Source organism: Biomphalaria glabrata, chromosome 11, assembly GCF_947242115.1.
Source record: "Biomphalaria glabrata chromosome 11, xgBioGlab47.1, whole genome shotgun sequence".
Classification (NCBI taxonomy): domain Eukaryota; kingdom Metazoa; phylum Mollusca; class Gastropoda; family Planorbidae; genus Biomphalaria; species Biomphalaria glabrata.
The window spans coordinates 25,265,620-25,284,257 of record NC_074721.1 but is presented as its reverse complement, the minus strand read 5'-3'; the positions used below and the strand labels follow the sequence as shown (position 1 = coordinate 25,284,257).

Here is an 18,638-nt window from a genome sequence, read left to right as displayed (position 1 = left end):
CCCTATATCTATTCTCTCTCTCTTTCCCTGTATCTATTCTCTCTCTTTCCCTATATCTATTCTCTCTCTCTTTCCCTGTATCTATTCTCTCTCTTTTTCTCTCTATCTATTCTCTCTCTTTCCCTATATCTATTCTCTCTCTCTTTCTCTGTATCTATTCTCTCTCTTTTTCTCTGTATCTATTCTCTCTCTTTTTCTCTGTATCTATTCTCTCTCTTTCCCTGTATCTATTCTCTCTCTTTCCCTGTCTCTATTCTCTCTCTCTTTCCCTGTATCTATTCTCTCTCTTTCCCTATATCTATTCTCTCTCTCTTTCTCTGTATCTATTCTCTCTCTTTTTCTCTGTATCTATTCTCTCTCTTTTTCTCTGTATCTATTCTCTCTCTTTCCCTATATCTATTCTCTCTCTCTTTCTCTGTATCTATTCTCTCTCTTTTTCTCTGTATCTATTCTCTCTCTTTCTCTGTATCTATTCTCTCTCTCTTTCCCTGTATCTATTCTCTCTCTCTTTCGCTGTATCTATTCTCTCTCTTTCCCTATATCTATTCTCTCTCTCTTTCTCTGTATCTATTCTCTCTCTTTCCCTATATCTATTCTCTCTCTCTTTCCCTGTATCTATTCTCTCTCTTTCCCTATATCTATTCTCTCTCTCTTTCCCTGTATCTATTCTCTCTCTTTTTCTCTCTATCTATTCTCTCTCTTTCCCTATATCTATTCTCTCTCTCTTTCTCTGTATCTATTCTCTCTCTTTTTCTCTGTATCTATTCTCTCTCTTTTTCTCTGTATCTATTCTCTCTCTTTCCCTGTATCTATTCTCTCTCTTTCCCTGTCTCTATTCTCTCTCTCTTTCCCTGTATCTATTCTCTCTCTCTTTCCCTGTATCTATTCTCTCTCTTTCCCTATATCTATTCTCTCTCTCTTTCCCTGTATCTATTCTCTCTCTTTTTCTCTGTATCTATTCTCTCTCTTTCCCTATATCTATTCTCTCTCTCTCTTTCTCTGTATCTATTCTCTCTCTTTTTCTCTGTATCTATTCTCTCTCTTTTTCTCTGTATCTATTCTCTCTCTTTCCCTGTATCTATTCTCTCTCTTTCCCTGTATCTATTCTCTCTCTCTCTTTCCCTGTATCTGTTCTCTCTCTTTCCCTATATCTATTCTCTCTCTCTTTCTCTGTATCTATTCTCTCTCTTTTTCTCTGTATCTATTCTCTCTCTTTCCCTATATCTATTCTCTCTCTCTTTCTCTGTATCTATTCTCTCTCTCTCTTTCCCTGTATCTATTCTCTCTCTTTCCCTGTATCTATTCTCTCTCTCTCTTTCCCTATATCTATTCTCTTTCTCTCTTTCCCTGTATCTATTCTCTCTCTCTTTCCCTGTATCTATTCTCTCTCTCTTTCCCTATATCTATTCTCTCTCTCTTTCCCTATATCTATTCTCTCTCTCTTTCCCTGTATCTATTCTCTCTCTCCATTTCCCTATATCTATTCTCTCTCTCTTTCCCTGTATCTATTCTCTCTCTTTCCCTATATCTATTCTCTCTCTCTTTCCCTGTATCTATTCTCTCTCTCTTTCCCTATATCTATTCTCTCTCTCTTTCCCTATATCTATTCTCTCTCTCTTTCTCTGTATCTATTCTCTCTCTTTCCCTGTATCTATTCTCTCTCTTTCCCTGTATCTATTCTCTCTCTCTTTCTCTGTATCTATTCTCTCTCTTTTTCTCTGTATCTATTCTCTCTCTTTCCCTATATCTATTCTCTCTCTCTTTCTCTGTATCTATTCTCTCTCTTTTTCTCTGTATCTATTCTCTCTCTTTTTCTCTGTATCTATTCTCTCTCTTTCCCTGTATCTATTCTCTCTCTTTCCCTGTATCTATTCTCTCTCTCTTTCCCTGTATCTATTCTCTCTCTCTTTTCCTGTATCTATTCTCTCTCTTTCCCTGTATCTATTCTCTCTCTTTTTCTCTGTATCTATTCTCTCTCTTTCCCTGTATCTATTCTCTCTCTTTCCCTGTATCTATTCTCTCTCTTTCCCTGTATCTATTCTCTCTCTCTCTTTCCCTGTATCTATTCTCTCTCTCTCTTTCCCTATATCTATTTTCTCTCTCTCTTTCCCTGTATCTATTCTCTCTCTCTTTCCCTATATCTATTCTCTCTCTCTTTCTCTGTATCTATTCTCTCTCTCTTTCCCTATATCTATTCTCTCTCTCTTTCCCTGTATCTATTCTCTCTCTTTCCCTGTATCTATTCTCTCTCTCTTTCCCTGTATCTATTCTCTCTCTCCATTTCCCTATATCTATTCTCTCTCTCTTTCCCTGTATCTATTCTCTCTCTTTCCCTATATCTATTCTCTCTCTCTTTCCCTGTATCTATTCTCTCTCTCTTTCCCTATATCTATTCTCTCTCTCTTTCCCTATATCTATTCTCTCTCTCTTTCTCTGTATCTATTCTCTCTCTTTCCCTGTATCTATTCTCTCTCTCTTTCCCTGCATCTATTCTCTCTCTCTCTTTCCCTGTATCTATTCTCTCTCTCTTTCACTCCCTCGTTCTCTCCCCCCCCCCCACTCCCGTAGACTTATTAACTTGACCTACTGCTACTGGGAACTAGTATCTCCTAACCGTATACAACGTTGTTTAACAGAAATAGTCTCACAAAGTTTATGATCTGTCACACTCAGCTCGATTGTTTAACAGAAATAGTCTCACAAAGTTTATGATCTGTCACACTCAGCTCGATTGTTTAACAGAAATAGTCTCACAAAGTTTATGATCTGTCACACTCAGCTCGATTGTTTAACAGAAATAGTCTCACAAAGTTTATGATCTGTCACACTCAGCTCGATTGTTTAACAGAAATAGTCTCACAAAGTTTATGATCTGTCACACTCAGCTCGATTGTTTTGTGTACTAAATGGTACTTGCACAACTGATAAATAGTGTAGGCACTACAATACTACCACCGCTTGTTCCGTTTGTTTGCTGGAATCCCGCGTTTAATGAGATAATGTTTGGACTAGTTTCGGGAACTTACTGAACACATGCCATTTTGGATCAGAAGGTGTTCATTTGTTTGAGAAAGTGACAATGTCTAGCTCATATTTAGATCTATGTCTTGGGATCTAAATCGGAACAAGTTCTTTACTACCTTTGTGCAGGATGAAATCGACGGTAAGTTGGAGAAACAAGAAAATATCGAAAATCAATCTCAATTAGTTTGGATTAGTCATGTAATCCAATTTGTAATAGATCTAGAATAACAATTTACAAAAATAAAGCATTTATATAAAAGTTGGGAACGACTGAATTCGAACTCATGGCTCAAGCATTCTCAAGTCAACACAGTAACCACTCTGCTAGTGGAGAGCTTATGAACATGGAAGATTGTCTTGTTCTTTAGTGTTTCAATAGTTTCTTCCTATTTTTCAGGTTTTGTTCACTAAGACTCAGACGACGGTCTATAAAGGGGACTAATTCAGCCTATACCACCACTTCAGTCAAGTACAAATTCTTTCTCTTGTTTGAGATACCAAACAAATTAATTAATTCCGAATAGCTAATTAACTAATCCGTTAATTTTTGTAGTTGATTCTTGTGTTGTGAGGTAAAAGAAATAATTGTGTAAAACTTCAGTTTGATCTCGGATTGGGTGTGTACAAACTTGTTACAACATAGACAGTCAGTTGATAGAGTAAAGAGCAGACATGATGTGACGACAACCGAACTCCACTGTTAAATACTAAAGTCATTAAAAAAAACGAGGTTACAAAGACAGTTTGTGTGGAAACTCAAAATCGGCCCCCTAAGTGGTCTACCCAGGCAAGTTAAAAGGCAGGTTTCAATATTTTCAGAAAGAACATCAGAATGAAATTCTCTCAGAGGCATATGACAGAGAAGAAAGGAGAAAGAAGGTTGACAGTTCTTGTATGGTGCTCTAACGGTCCTGCAGACCCAGACCAAGGGATAGTTAAATGTGAACGTTATGTTTCCACACAAACTGTCTTTGTAACCTTGTTTTTTGTAAATTTAGAAGTTACTATGACAGAACTTACGAAAAAAAGATTTTGACAAAAAATCTAAAACCGTTTGAATAAATGTGATAAAATATGGTAAATAGTCATCTCCCTTACTAAATAGCCTCCCTTCTTTGTTACTATTATTAGTGAATAGTTGTCAAGGGGAGTATTTTTATGACAAAACTGCTTGCATAAGTGATTTTAAAACTAGATTTTTCGCTTTCAGAAAATAAAAAGTAGCCGTTGCATCAGAACTTTGAATGGTCTAAAATATTATGATGTCGGATTTTCACTATCTTTTCTAGTTTACGATATCTAACGAGACGGACAGACATACCAAACAAAACTAATAGCGTCTTTTTCGGGGGCTGCTATAAAGAAACTCATTTAAAAAGAGACTAATAATAAATGAAAATCTTTTTCCACCCACCCTTTAGGGCACTTTAGGCTATTATTGTACGGTATGTAAAAAAAAAATATTTTGGTTGTTATTAATGAACTTGGAAACATCTTCAAACAAGTCAATGTAAAATGTTATTATTGATTGATCCATTATCATTGCATTTAGATGAGGGAAACAGTAGCACCTATCTTGTACTTATGTCTCCATCTAGTCATCCCTGCATTTAGATGAGATCAACAGTAACATCTACTGTCTCCACGTGCTTCCCTTTCACTGGCACGGCTGCCGTCGGACTGTTGTCACTAGGGTCCTCAGTTCGAACCCATCCCGTTGCAATACAAAGCTGATTGGCAGGTGGTCGGAAAGTCGTCCAACAATCCCTTGAACTAGGAGGCATTACACTATTACCGCAGAGTCCACAAGTTTACTCTCCTGTAGTCCAAATGTGTAGTTCTAGTAGACTACTAGTAAAGTGTAGCCAGTAAGCTTTTGATTTCAAAGCTATCAACTCACTCTGTCTGTCTGTCTGGATAAAGACTTGTACACGTTGTTTCTCCCACACCCAATCTTGGAGCAAGTGAACATTTCGCACAATTATTAATAGTAACTAACAAAACAAGAATCGATAAAAAAAAATATTTCATTAACTATTGGTTATTAATTACAAGGGACAAGAGAAAGAAAGGAACAAAGAAAATAAATCGTACTTGACAGATGTGGAGGTCTAAGTTGAATTATTCCCTTTGAAGAGGATTGATCCCTAATTCAAGTAATACAACTTTTTAAAATACATTACTGTAACATTCACACACATTCCCCCTCCCCCTTTTCCCCAACTGGTCCAGACAAGTGATAGGATCATAGCGCATTGAGACAAAGTGATAGGATCATAGCGCATTGAGACAAAGTGATAGGATCATAGTGCATTGAGACAAAGTGATAGGATCATAGTGCATTGAGACAAAGTGATAGCGTATTGAGACAAAGTGATAGGATCATAGTGCATTGAGACAAAGTGATAGGATCATAGTGCATTGAGACAAAGTGATAGCGTATTGAGACAAAGTGATAGGATCATAGTGCATTGAGACAAAGTGATAGCGTATTGAGACAAAGTGATAGGATCATAGCGTATTGAGACAGTGATAGCGTATTGAGACAAAGTGATAGGATCATAGTGCATTGAGACAAAGTGATAGCATCATAGTGCATTGAGACAGTGATAGCGTATTGAGACAAAGTGATAGGATCATAGTGCATTGAGACAGTGATAGCGTATTGAGACAAAGTGATAGCATCATAGTGCATTGAGACAAAGTGATAGGATCATAGCGTATTGAGACAAAGTGATAGGATCATAGCGTATTGAGACAAAGTGATAGCATCATAGTGCATTGAGACAGTGATAGCGTATTGAGACAAAGTGATAGGATCATGGCGTATTGAGACAAAGTGATAGCATCATAGTGCATTGAGACAGTGATAGCGTATTGAGACAAAGTGATAGGATCATAGTGCATTGAGACAGTGATAGCGTATTGAGACAAAGTGATAGCATCATAGTGCATTGAGACAAAGTGATAGGATCATAGTGCATTGAGACAAAGTGATAGGATCATAGTGCATTGAGACAAAGTGATAGCGTATTGAGACAAAGTGATAGCATCATAGTGCATTGAGACAAAGTGATAGCGTATTGAGACAAAGTGATAGCATCATAGTGCATTGAGACAGTGATAGCGTATTGAGACAAAGTGATAGCATCATAGTGCATTGAGACAAAGTGATAGGATCATAGTGCATTGAGACAAAGTGATAGGATCATAGTGCATTGAGACAAAGTGATAGGATCATAGTGCATTGAGACAAAGTGATAGCATCATAGCCCATTGAGACAAAGTGATAGGATCATAGTGCATTGAGACAAGTGATAGCATCATAGCGCATTGAGACAAAGTGATAGCAACATAGTGCATTGAGACAAAGTGATAGGATCATAGTGCATTGAGACAAAGTGATAGGATCATAGTGCATTGAGACAAAGTGATAGGATCATAGTGCATTGAGACAAAGTGATAGGATCATAGTGCATTGAGACAAAGTGATAGCGTATTGAGACAAAGTGATAGCATCATAGTGCATTGAGACAAAGTGATAGCGTATTGAGACAAAGTGATAGCATCATAGTGCATTGAGACAGTGATAGCATCATAGCGCATTGAGACAAGTGATAGCATCATAGTGCATTGAGACAAAGTGATAGGATCATAGTGCATTGAGACAGTGATAGCGTATTGAGACAAAGTGATAGCATCATAGTGCATTGAGACAGTGATAGCGTATTGAGACAAAGTGATAGGATCATAGTGCATTGAGACAAAGTGATAGCGTATTGAGACAAAGTGATAGTGCATTGAGTGATAGGATCATAGCGTATTGAGACAAAGTGATAGCATCATAGTGCATTGAGACAAAGTGATAGCGTCATAGTGCATTGAGACAAAGTGATAGGATCATAGTGCATTGAGACAAAGTGATAGCATCATAGTGCATTGAGACAAAGTGATAGCGTATTGAGACAAAGTGATAGCATCATAGTGCATTGAGACAGTGATAGCGTATTGAGACAAAGTGATAGCATCATAGTGCATTGAGACAAAGTGATAGCATCATAGCGCATTGAGACAAGTGATAGGATTATAGTGCATTGAGACAGTGATAGCGTATTGAGACAAAGTGATAGCATCATAGCGCATTGAGACAAGTGATAGGATTATAGTGCATTGAGACAAGTGATAGCATCATAGTGCATTGAGACAAAGTGATAGCATCATAGCGCATTGAGACAAAGTGATAGCATCATAGCGCATTGAGACAAAGTGATAGCATCATAGTGTTACGAATCTCACTATCCAGGCTCTCTGCAAACTGCACCATACACCACCAACTTAAAGAACTTGACAAGTCAGGGCTCCAAGATAACGTAAAGGTTTAATGTCCATAAATAACAGCCAATACTGTACAATTGGCAGCACGTAGAACAGTACAAATAGCTCTGCGATAACAAATATCTCTCCGATAACACCGTTCCGCCGTATCAAGTCTTGCACTGGCCTCTCCGTCTCGTTCCGGGCTTGCACTGGGTTCAACAGTTCGGGACTGACTTCACACACTTGGACTCGTTGTGTCGGACTCGATCACAGACCAAGATCAAGACGCCGTTCGTCTCAACTGTACTTGACAGTACTCCGCACTGAACCGTCGTAATGCTCCGTACAGAACCATACCGTTGAACTGTGCTGTAGTCGACCGTGTTCTGAACTCCTGTCGTGAACCCGCTTTCTGAACCGTCTTGACTGCGACACCTCCGCTCTTTAAATAGGGTCCCTACTGGCCTTCTAGAACCGGACAGAACGTCGCTCGACCATTCTGGGACGCTCCTGAGCTCTGTTCACGACGCCGATCCTACTCGAACCTTCATGTTGTTAACTCGTCTCGGCCGATCGTCGTAACTCGTCACGGTTGACCGCTCGTCTAGCGCTGGCCTGGGGCGATTTGCGTCGGCTGACTACACTCACACCACTACCCCCATCTGTGCCACCACCAGGTTTATAACACTGATCCTCCTTAGATCTGTCCGTCCCGGGCAGATTCAACCTCCTGACATTGGCTGTGAAATTTCATCGCTGTAGGTGGGGGTCGATCAGTGGCAGTTGGCTTGCCTCTTGAGCTTGATGGAGCCATCCATGTTGCAGTCAGCAATGGTCGCTTCCTTCTTCTCCTCCAATTGGCCTTCACCTGGTTGCATGGACGTCTTGCGTGCATCGCCATCCACGTTGAATTCAGAAAACGTTTTCTTCTTCTCCTCCAGTTAGCCTTCATCTGGTTGCATCGATGTCGTTGTCGCATCGTCATCCATGTTGCACTCAACAAAAGTAGTCTTCTTCTTCTTTTCCTCCAGTTGATCGTCCTCTTGTTGCAGTGAAGTTGTGGTTGCATCGCTCTCTTGTCGGTCGGTACTGAGGACAGCCACTTGACACATGAAGAGGTATAGGATGTAAGGGCAGGGATTACCAAGATTGTTGACCAAAGAGGTGGCTTCATAGGGCTTTGCGAAGAAGGACTGGGATAGGCTTCAAATCCACAGGACAGGGAATTGTGGGACAGGTCATCATCTCCAGCCTTGTCTGGAGGGCATGCTTGTGGGGCAGGTTGGTAACACTCCTCGTGCAATGGTCCCTCGTCTTCGGCTTCAGGCTCCATTTGGCTTTCTTCACCACCATCAGGACCTCTCTCTCTCGTCTCTGTATCGGGACAATCGCCTGTTGGTTTCAGACCTGGTCGATGACTTTCATCGTGCGAATGTCCATCAACTTTAATGTCAAGCTTCCTTGGATTCTCTTCACCACCATCAGGACTTTCATCTCCAGTCTTGGCAGCTGGACCAACGTCTGTTAGGTCCGGACCTGGCTGGTATCTCTCGACTTGCATATGTCTCTCAACGGCTTCGTCAGGTTTCAATGGGTTCTCATGATCACCACCAAGGCTCCTCTCACTGGTTTTCTCATCTGGACATACATCAGTATTGGTGATTCTCTCCTCCACAGCAGGTATGCGTTGGTTCAAAGCCACTAACTCGGTTTTGATTCCCGAGACAATGACATCTATCTTGGCATCTACCTTGGTGTCCATGGCATCTATCTTGGAATTGATGTTTCCTAGCATTGAGCTCAAGAGTTCCTCCATATCTGGTTCTACTTGAAAAAGATACGTGTCTGGATCTTCCTCTTCTTCCATTATGTCTTCCCGGAGGCGTGCTTGTAAGGTTTCTTTGTTTCCACTTGTCTTCAGCCCTCGATCACGTAGCTCTCGCTTCAGTTCTTTCACTTCGAGTTCGTACAGCAGTTTTAGACGAGCCATAGTAGATCCGTTCCTATCCGATACGATCCGATCCCACTTCTGACACCAGTGTTACGAATCTCACTATCCAGGCTCTCTGCAAACTGCACCATACACCACCAACTTAAAGAACTTGACAAGTCAGGGCTCCAAAATAACGTAAAGGTTTAATGTCCATAAATAACAGCCAATACTGTACAATTGGCAGCACGTAGAACAGTACAAATAGCTCTGCGATAACAAATATCTCTCCGATAACACCGTTCCGCCGTATCAAGTCTTGCACTGGCCTCTCCGTCTCGTTCCGGGCTTGCACTGGGTTCAACAGTTCGGGACTGACTTCACACACTTGGGCTCGTTGTGTCGGACTCGATCACAGACCAAGATCAAGACGCCGTTCGTCTCAACTGTACTTGACAGTACTCCGCACTGAACCGTCGTAATGCTCCGTACAGAACCACACCGTTGAACTGTGCTGTAGTCGACCGTGTTCTGAACTCCTGTCGTGAACCCGCTTTCTGAACCGTCTTGACTGCGACACCTCCGCTCTTTAAATAGGGTCCCTACTGGCCTTCTAGAACCGGACAGAACGTCGCTCGACCATTCTGGGACGCTCCTGAGCTCTGTTCACGACGCCGATCCTACTCGAACCTTCATGTTGTTAACTCGTCTCGGCCGATCGTCGTAACTCGTCACGGTTGACCGCTCGTCTAGCGCTGGCCTGGGGCGATTTGCGTCGGCTGACTACACTCACACCACTACCCCCATCTGTGCCACCACCAGGTTTATAACAATAGCGTATTGAGACAAAGTGATAGCATCATAGCGCATTGAGACAAAGTGATAGCATCAAAGCGTAGTGAAACAAGTGATAGGATCATAGCGCATTGAGAAAGCTTAGAGCATGAAATAGCTCTAAAAAAATCGATTGGTATAATTATTTCTAACCGCACAGATTTATTATTGTTTGATCTATGACAAATTTATTACATGACTGATCCAAACTAATTGATACAATTACATTTTATATAAGCTGTGTTTTTTTTAAAAAGTATTTTTATGACTTTGTTGTTACATATCTAGTTATTCCATCCAGTATTTAGTTCCTCCTTCGTGTTTGAAGATAAGCATAATCTCGTTTCTAATGACCTTGAGAGGTCTATGAAGCACTAACGGGTCCAGAACTTTGGAGGGGGTGGCGATTTTTTTCCAAACCCTAACCCTAAGCATAAACGTGAGTAGAGCGTATCATGAGCGTAGCCAGGATTTTTTTTTTCGGGGGGGGGGGGGGGGGGGGGTTTGGGGGGGGGGGGTTTGGGGGGGGGGGGAGAACATGTCCCGCAAACCTCATGCGACGCTCTGTCACAACCTTACTAAGGGGTCGACTCCCATTTCGGCATAGGGTTTCCTTGATTTAGACCCGATCTCTATAACTGACTCCTAAAATCCGTCTTAGCCATCTTTGTTGAACCACATTTAGTGCTTTTCAATTTCATTGCATTTTATTAATGGAGCCCAGCCACTTGTAGACATGTGTAACTTCTCTTGACTACGATTTTGGAATTAGGTGACTATTTTGCTTTAGATGTTATATCGAAAAGGGAAGTTTTATCGTCAAAATCATCTGTTGGGAGGTTTTAAACTAAAATATATCTGGAGTTTTAAATAAAGACATCTGGAGGAGAGGGGTTGAAACTCAAAATCCCCCATTGGCTTGGCTACGCTCATAGCATTTTGATTGCCAAATTTGTTTTTTTTTATTTTGAAGATTTATTTTTAGCTTCAAACCCTGCTGGCGGGGGGTTTAAACTAAAAACCCCTTTGGCTATGCTCATAGCATTTTGAGTGCGTAATTTGCTTTTTTTTATATTGAAGAGGTATTTTTAGCTTCAAACTCAGCTAAAGAGGGGTTTAAACTCAAAACCCCATTTGGCTACGCTTATACAATTTTGAGTGTGTAATTTGCTTTTATATATTGAAAATTGGTTTATCGTAAATTTTTGGAGAGGGGTTTAAAATCAAAATCTTCCTTAGATGTGCTCTTGGAATTTTGGGATTGTCGTTTGCATTTTTTTGTTTTATAGAAGAGGGGGATTTAAATGCAAAACCCCCTTATAGGGGGTTTCAAACTCAAAAACCCCTGGTAGGGGTTTTCAAACTCAAAACACCCTGGTAAGTGGTTTTAAACTCAAAACCCCTGGTAGGGGGTTTTAAACTCAAAACCCCTGGCAGGGGGTTTTAAACTCAAAACCCCTGGTAGTTAAAACTCCCTGGTATGGGGTTTCAAACTCAAAACCCCTCTAAACCCCCTGGTAAGGGGTTTCCAACTCAAAACCCCCTGGTAGGGGGTTTCCAACTCAGAACCCCCTAGTAGGGGGTTTTAAACTCAAAATCCCCTTGGCTGTGCTAAGGCAAGTGATGGTTTAGTATTAAAATTTCACCTATAATAAAAAAAAATTAAAGCAAAAGATCAGTCACTACACTATGTTGAGTCCTTTCTCTTGATAGCTTGGGTGTCTGGGGGAGCGCTGTAAGCCTCCTCAGAGGGGTCCCAACGCCAAAATCATTTTCTTGCATTTTTCAATGCAGAAAGGCAAAGGCATTCTCCTGACATCTGCAGCTCATTATTCATCAGTGGGGTTCTGGGCGAAGCTCCGACGCCAAAAGCGTTTTTGTTTTTGCATTCTTCACTGCAGAAACACTTTCTCCTGACATCTACAACTCATTATTCATCAGTGTGGTTCGGGGCGAAGCCACGATGCCAAAAGCGTTTTCTTGCATTTTTCACTGCAGAAACGCATTCTCCTGGAATCAACAGTTATTATTTGTCAGTGGTACCAAAAGCGTTTTCTTGCATTCTTCACTGAAGAAACGCATTCTCCTGACCTAAAGCTCATTATTCATCCTATTAAAAAAGAACCTTTTGAATAATGTTTTACTTGAAAAATATTGTAATATGAATTTATAGGTCCTTAATATATTGCAAATAAAACCAATTTGTTCCTTGAAAAGATAAGATACCCGACATATTTAGATTAAGGCTATGAGGATCGCTGCCGAAAAAAAAAAAATTCGATAAATAATATTTTTAAAAAATGCTCATTTGTAAGTGATACATTTGTTTGTAGCTTTGTCTTGTTACAGAACTATAATTCAAAGCTCTAAACAAAAAAATATTCGTAAGTGGGAGAAGAAATTAAGTGGACTAATTAGATTCTACTCTAATTTTTTTTTTGCAATTTTAGGATTCAAGCATAAATTGCGAGTTATAGTCCCAAATTTATTTAACTAGAAAAATATCAGATTGAGTAAAGGTTGGAAAAAGGCGACTAGGAAAATATTATTAGGGTTTTGAACTCATCTCAATCGTTACTCTTATACCGAAAAATTTCGTATGAATTCAAACTTCTCCAAAGCAAAGTCTTTCTTAAAATAATTATGATAAACTCATGTGAAATTACATAAACTCTGTCACCATATTTGACAGTTCTGTTTTAAAACGTAATGGAAAGGGCAGGGGGGCGGTAGAGTGAAAACGTTAATCCTCGCTCCTTTTATAATTTCTGCTAATGATTGCATTTGGCATTAAAGAATAGGAGTGGGGCAACTCGATATAATAATTTAATTTATAGCATATATAAATTATATTATTAGTGACAGATTTTTAAATTTTATTTTGTAATTTCTTAACTATAATACAAAAAGAAAATGTATTGGTTTGTCCGATGGGGGGGGGGGGGGTAGGCAATTGCCCCTCTCACCTGGTACAAGCCTTTTTCATTTTATATTTACTAATGAGATTAAAGTGTGTGTGTGACATAATATACAAATGGGTTCACATATAAATTCGTAGCTTATATTATAGAGATATTCAACTAATTTTGTTCACAAACTATGATTTCTCCATAAAAGTAGGACCGCCCTGCCCCCACTCAGAGGGATAGAGTGAAGAGGGCAGTAGATGCTATCGCCCCACCCCTTACCCCACCGAATCTGCAAAAATACCAGAAGGGTAGCAACATAATATAAAAATTATATTTTAATTCATCTAATTTTGTTCACAAACTATGATTTCCCCATAAAAGTAGGACCGCCGCCCCCCCCCCCCCACCCCCTCAAAGGGTTTAGGTGGGAAGGGCAGTAGAGGTATTCGCCTACTTTCTAAGCTTGTCTTCCTTCACAGCACAATTGAAACTCTGAATAGGTCAAAGTCAGTTCTGAGCTGATGTGGTTAGAAACATGTTAAGATATTGTCAATGAATGGATTTTTTTTCCTTGTTATATATATATTAACTCATTCCCTCTGTCTGGATGAAATCTTGTATGCATTATTTCTACTCACTTTCCATTATTCATTCTCAGATCAAGTTGAAACTTTACACAATTATTCATTGTTAATGATAACACATGAATCAATTGTAAAATTATTTATTTAATCAATTATTCATAGTGACTTAATTTGGTTTTATATAGAGACAGTACTAATTTAAGAGGGGGATAAGCCTTGTTTAGAAAGCTATGTCATTAGCTCATTAACCACTTGGTATATTGATGTCTTCATCTCAACATGTATAGAGCCATGGGATGACCACATTTTTCAATAAGGAATCAGTGTAATTAGTTGTCATATACAAAACATGTTTCCTATTGTCTCAACCAGTCATTTGTCATTTTACAACAATTGGGAAAGCAGTTCTCAAATTATCAACATAATAACAAGTGGCCTGACTAATGTGTTGGGATAAGGAGCAGGGGCGAAGCTGGTCTATAATTTTCAAGTTACACTTTTTTTTTTCTAAATATTGTTAATGCTAAACATTCCTAAACCAAGTAAAATTACCAAAACATTTCAAAAGTTTATGTAAGAGATGTTTCACCTCAATAAAGTTTTTAAAATTTATTGTTTTTGGAAGAGACATTTGCAACACTTTTGACTCTAAGCGTTTCGAAGAAGACATTCAAAATGTCTCTGCTAGCACTATTCTTCTCAATTTACTTATGTTGGAACAGTTGAATTTCTCCTCAACATAAAGATAATCTTATGACAATCATATCTATTACAACCATATAGATCACAATGTCTAAAAGGGATATTTTTTTTAAGGTGCTACTTATTTTCTGCTTATTTATAAAATTGTATCATGACAGCTGTTATTGAGTGTGTGTGCTGTTTTCTATTAAAATGGCAATGTGTTTGTATCAGCTGAATAGATTCTGATGTAACCAGTACAAGTAAGTCCATTGCAATATAAGGTAATTACTAACTAGGGGAGTGAAGTTGAAATAGAACAAGCTGAGAATGACTTGTAGTTGTAATTGTGAGTTAGTTTGTTTACAGTGTTCTCTATTTCATGTGTAGTTCTACCTACATCTACTTCCAAGTTCTCTCTGTGTGTTTACCTATACAAGTTTGGCTCATTTTGGTTTTAAAGTTCCGAATAAAAAAATTAATATGCCTACAATGGTTTAGATACAATCCAATAACTGTATATCAACAAGTTAAATTTCTTGTCCTGGTATCATATTGAAAATTTATTTTACTATGAACAGTGTTTTAGATATTCAAGATATTGGTATTAGCTGTGAAATCTATCAAAACAAATGGCATAATTCAGTTTGTTTGTTTTTTTTTTGTTTTGTCAATAAATGCAGTTGTATTGGAGTAAATTATCTTAATATAAATACATTTGTATTATTTTTATGGAATGTTCACTTCACAGCATGACTTTGGTAGAAGCTGTAAAATAAAGAAATTAGTGATCTTGGACAGAGTAAATTATTTCAGTTTATCAATACGCTTATCAAAAAAGTTTGACAGTAAGCCTATATCACCAAGATTTGTCAGTATATCACCACATTTGACAGTATATCACCATGATGTGTCAGTAAATCACAATGATTTTAGTCTTGATATGACAGTATATCACCATGATTTTAGTCTATCACCATTATTTGATACTAACACCATGATTTGACAGTATATGATTCAAGCAACATAGTTTGACAATTATCTTTATTTTTGGACAATCATTTCTATGGTTCAACTCTCAATGTGTAGAAGTATATATAAACATGATACATTTTGTTCCATCATGCACACTTTACATAAAATAACAACTAAAATAATGTTTCAAAAAATTCTCTTTGCAGAAAAAAACTGAAACCAAGCCAGGAAGTGGAACTGTGAAAGTCACTACAGAGAAAAAGGAAATAAAAGTCACATCGAAAATTGATGCAGGAACAAAAAGCACAAGTAAGTGAATTTGATTGGCTCATTTAGCACTATCTCTTTAAATAGCTATTTTCATTGGGTGGCAGATTTTTACAATCCTATTGCACTTTGAAACTAAGCTGCTCATTCTCAGATTTAGACAATCTCTGCTCTATTTAGTCATTCTAGTGAATTGAGCTATGTGTGTTAACAATAGTTTTATGGCATGCTTTGAATAAGGATTTCAATTAAGATGCCATTTGTTAATTATTTTTCATTGTAAAAAAACAGACCTACATTTTTCTCTTGACAATATATTTCACTCATATTAAAAGTCAGAAAGACATTTTTTTCTTTATTTAAATTCTATTTTTCCATTAGCTTCTCATGTTTGTAAAAAGCTAATTGATTTTAAAAACAAAATAGAAAAAAATTGTATGGAAATTATCTGTCCCAAATTTTTCCCTGAAAAAAAAGTTACATATTGTAATTTTATTTGTTTAGGACATATTTCTTTATTTTTCAAGAATAATTAGTTACTCTATACTTAGGTTTTTTAATCTGGTGTTAAACCTAGATTTTTCAAATTAGCACTGTTATATTTTATATTTTATGTATATCTGTCTGTTGACATGATGATTTTTTTTTTTTAATAGAAGATTAAAGGCTTACTTGAGTAATAGAGATAAAGAGAGAAATTTGAATGTGATTATGTACATAATAAAACTGATATTAATAGTTTTAAGATTCATTTCATTTTTAGTTGAATGAAGAAGGCTTAGCTTGGTCTAAATGTGCTGTGTTTTAAGGCAATAATTGAGCCTTGTTTAATTTGGGCTATTTGGGAATTGCAAGACAAATTTAGACACTGTAAACTTTTTATATATACCTTGATTTTTAAGAACAGTTAACAATCTTTTTGCAAAACTTCAGTAAAAAAAATGATAGAATATTTAAATAAGAAAAAAACATCATGAAGAACTGTAAGATAATAATCTCAAGAAAAATGTAACAATATAGAAGTGGAAGGTAAGTAGAAAATCTGATATAAATGGACAAACTAAACAATGTGAAGTCTTGTTTTGAAAAAAAAAAATTTTGAACATATATAGCAGCAAAGGGATCTCCAAAATGTTTTAACTAATCTATGCTTAGAAATAAGTCATTAGTTATTGTTCATTGAGCTATTCATGTGTTTGATAATATTTGACTTGTAATGTACAGCCCCCAAATCTCCAACCAAATCATCAACACCTAAAACACCATCAGCCAGTACACCAAAAACTGGAGAGGTGAAAGAGGGGAAAGAAATCAAGTCGAAAATTGGTTCCTTAGAGAAAACAAACCATACACCTGGAGGAGGCAATGTAAGTTGTAGAAATACTTCTTTAACAAGACATTGGACATATGTTTTAATTAGCAGAGCTGTAATGCTTTTCTGGGACTATTGACTTTAAAACCTTAATTCACCGTGTGGTATCAATCTTGAATTGAGTAATTCATTTTCATAATCTATTGTGATTTGCCCTAGATTATCATCATTCACTCATATATCTTAAATTTGAAGTTACATATTTCATTTAAATTTTATATAAAATTTATGATAACAGAGTGTTTTTTATAGCATTGTGCTTTTTGGAATTCCTGTTTTCTTTACAAAAGGTTTGTCATTTTGTTTTTATTAGGTAAAAATTACAACCAAAAAGCCAGATTTTACAAATGTGACAAGCAAGATTGGGTCCAAAGATAAAATAGACCACAAACCAGGTTTGTTAGTAACTGAACATTTTTTAAATCACTTTTTAAAACTTAACTAGTACAGCTTTCATCAAAAGAATGCAATACTAGAAGTCTACTTAGTGCAAAGTGAGAATAAGATTTGTGAAGTTTTGGGAAATGTACTTAGTGTTTACTTATGGACAAGTCATTCATGGCCTAATACTGCCAACTTTGTAGTGCTATTTAACCTTGTGTCAATTATAAGTGCTGTCTGTTCCATTCTGATTTTTTAAAATTCTGACTTTAAAAATTGTTTGTTTTATCCTAGGAGGTGGTAATATCAAGATAGAAACTAAAAAACTAAAAATTGAAGCCAAATCTAAAATTGGCTCATTTGAAAATGCGACTCATAAACCAGCAGGGGGAGATAAAAAGGTAAGCACCAAAATCAATATTATATATATATATTTTTTTTTTATTTTTTTTTTGGGAAAGGGTGGGTAGGTGGGTCAAGAAATGGAAAATTTTATTATAGACTTCTGAATTATTTTAGTAATGTACTCATTAACACACGATTATTGTGTGTGTGAACATTATTTAACAATTTGGTTTATAGCATGTTTCTTCTCCTATATCATCCCATCCTCCTCCCTGCCATGAATGCAATCACAGAGAAAATGTTGATCACTCTGTTATGGTTCCATGATTATGTCACTTGTCACCAGAGGCTGTAGTCTAGAAATAAATCTGACATATTCTTGTGAATTACACTTGAGATTTTATATACACTCCAAAAGTATTTTACAAGATTTTTTAGCAAATACAGGCAATGTAGAAATGTGTAATTCTCATAATAGAACAAAGAAATAAACAAATCATTTTTCTGTATACAAAATATCAACTAAACTCAAAGAAAAACAATGGAATGCAGATTTATATTTTGTTTTTTTTAATTTGCTTGGATTCAATGTCATCTATTCAATAGTTCTGCTTCATTTGGGGATTTTGTCAATGTATTTGCTGGTATTTGCTTATTCATATAATTCATTGATTTGTTTTGTTTCTGTGTTGTGCTGAACTTGTTTCCTGTAGATTGAAACCAAGAAACTTGAATGGAAAGTTTGAGTCCAAAATAGGTTCACTTGATGATGCAAACCATGTTGCAAGGGGGGGGGGGGGAGGTGAAAAGAAGGTATGAAGAAGGAGCAGCAGACATGACTCTCATTTCTATCAAGTGGTGTGCTTTGATCTTTTCATTCTAATCACTTTGAATAACTTCCACAAATACTGGACTATTGAACATGTGTAGAAATCCAGAAGAGCTGTTTCTATTTGTATTTCTATTTCCTTGAAGTTCTCACTTCTCTCTTTTTTCTACATACTTTTTTGTTTAATTTG

The 18,638-nt window shown here is 37.2% G+C and overlaps 1 protein-coding gene across 9 annotated transcripts in view; it reads left to right on the top strand.

The window, feature by feature from the left end:
- LOC106070976 (microtubule-associated protein 2-like) overlaps positions 1–18,638 on the top strand; it is a 93,999-nt gene that overhangs the window by 45,113 nt on the left and 30,248 nt on the right. For all 9 annotated transcript variants that reach the window (XM_056003698.1, XM_056003702.1, XM_056003706.1 and 6 more), the window contains 4 exons: positions 15,461–15,563; positions 16,746–16,888; positions 17,207–17,288; positions 17,569–17,675. In XM_056003698.1, the coding sequence (XP_055859673.1) occupies positions 15,461–15,563; positions 16,746–16,888; positions 17,207–17,288; positions 17,569–17,675 (435 nt within the window). The remainder of the gene's footprint in view (positions 1–15,460; positions 15,564–16,745; positions 16,889–17,206; positions 17,289–17,568; positions 17,676–18,638) is intronic.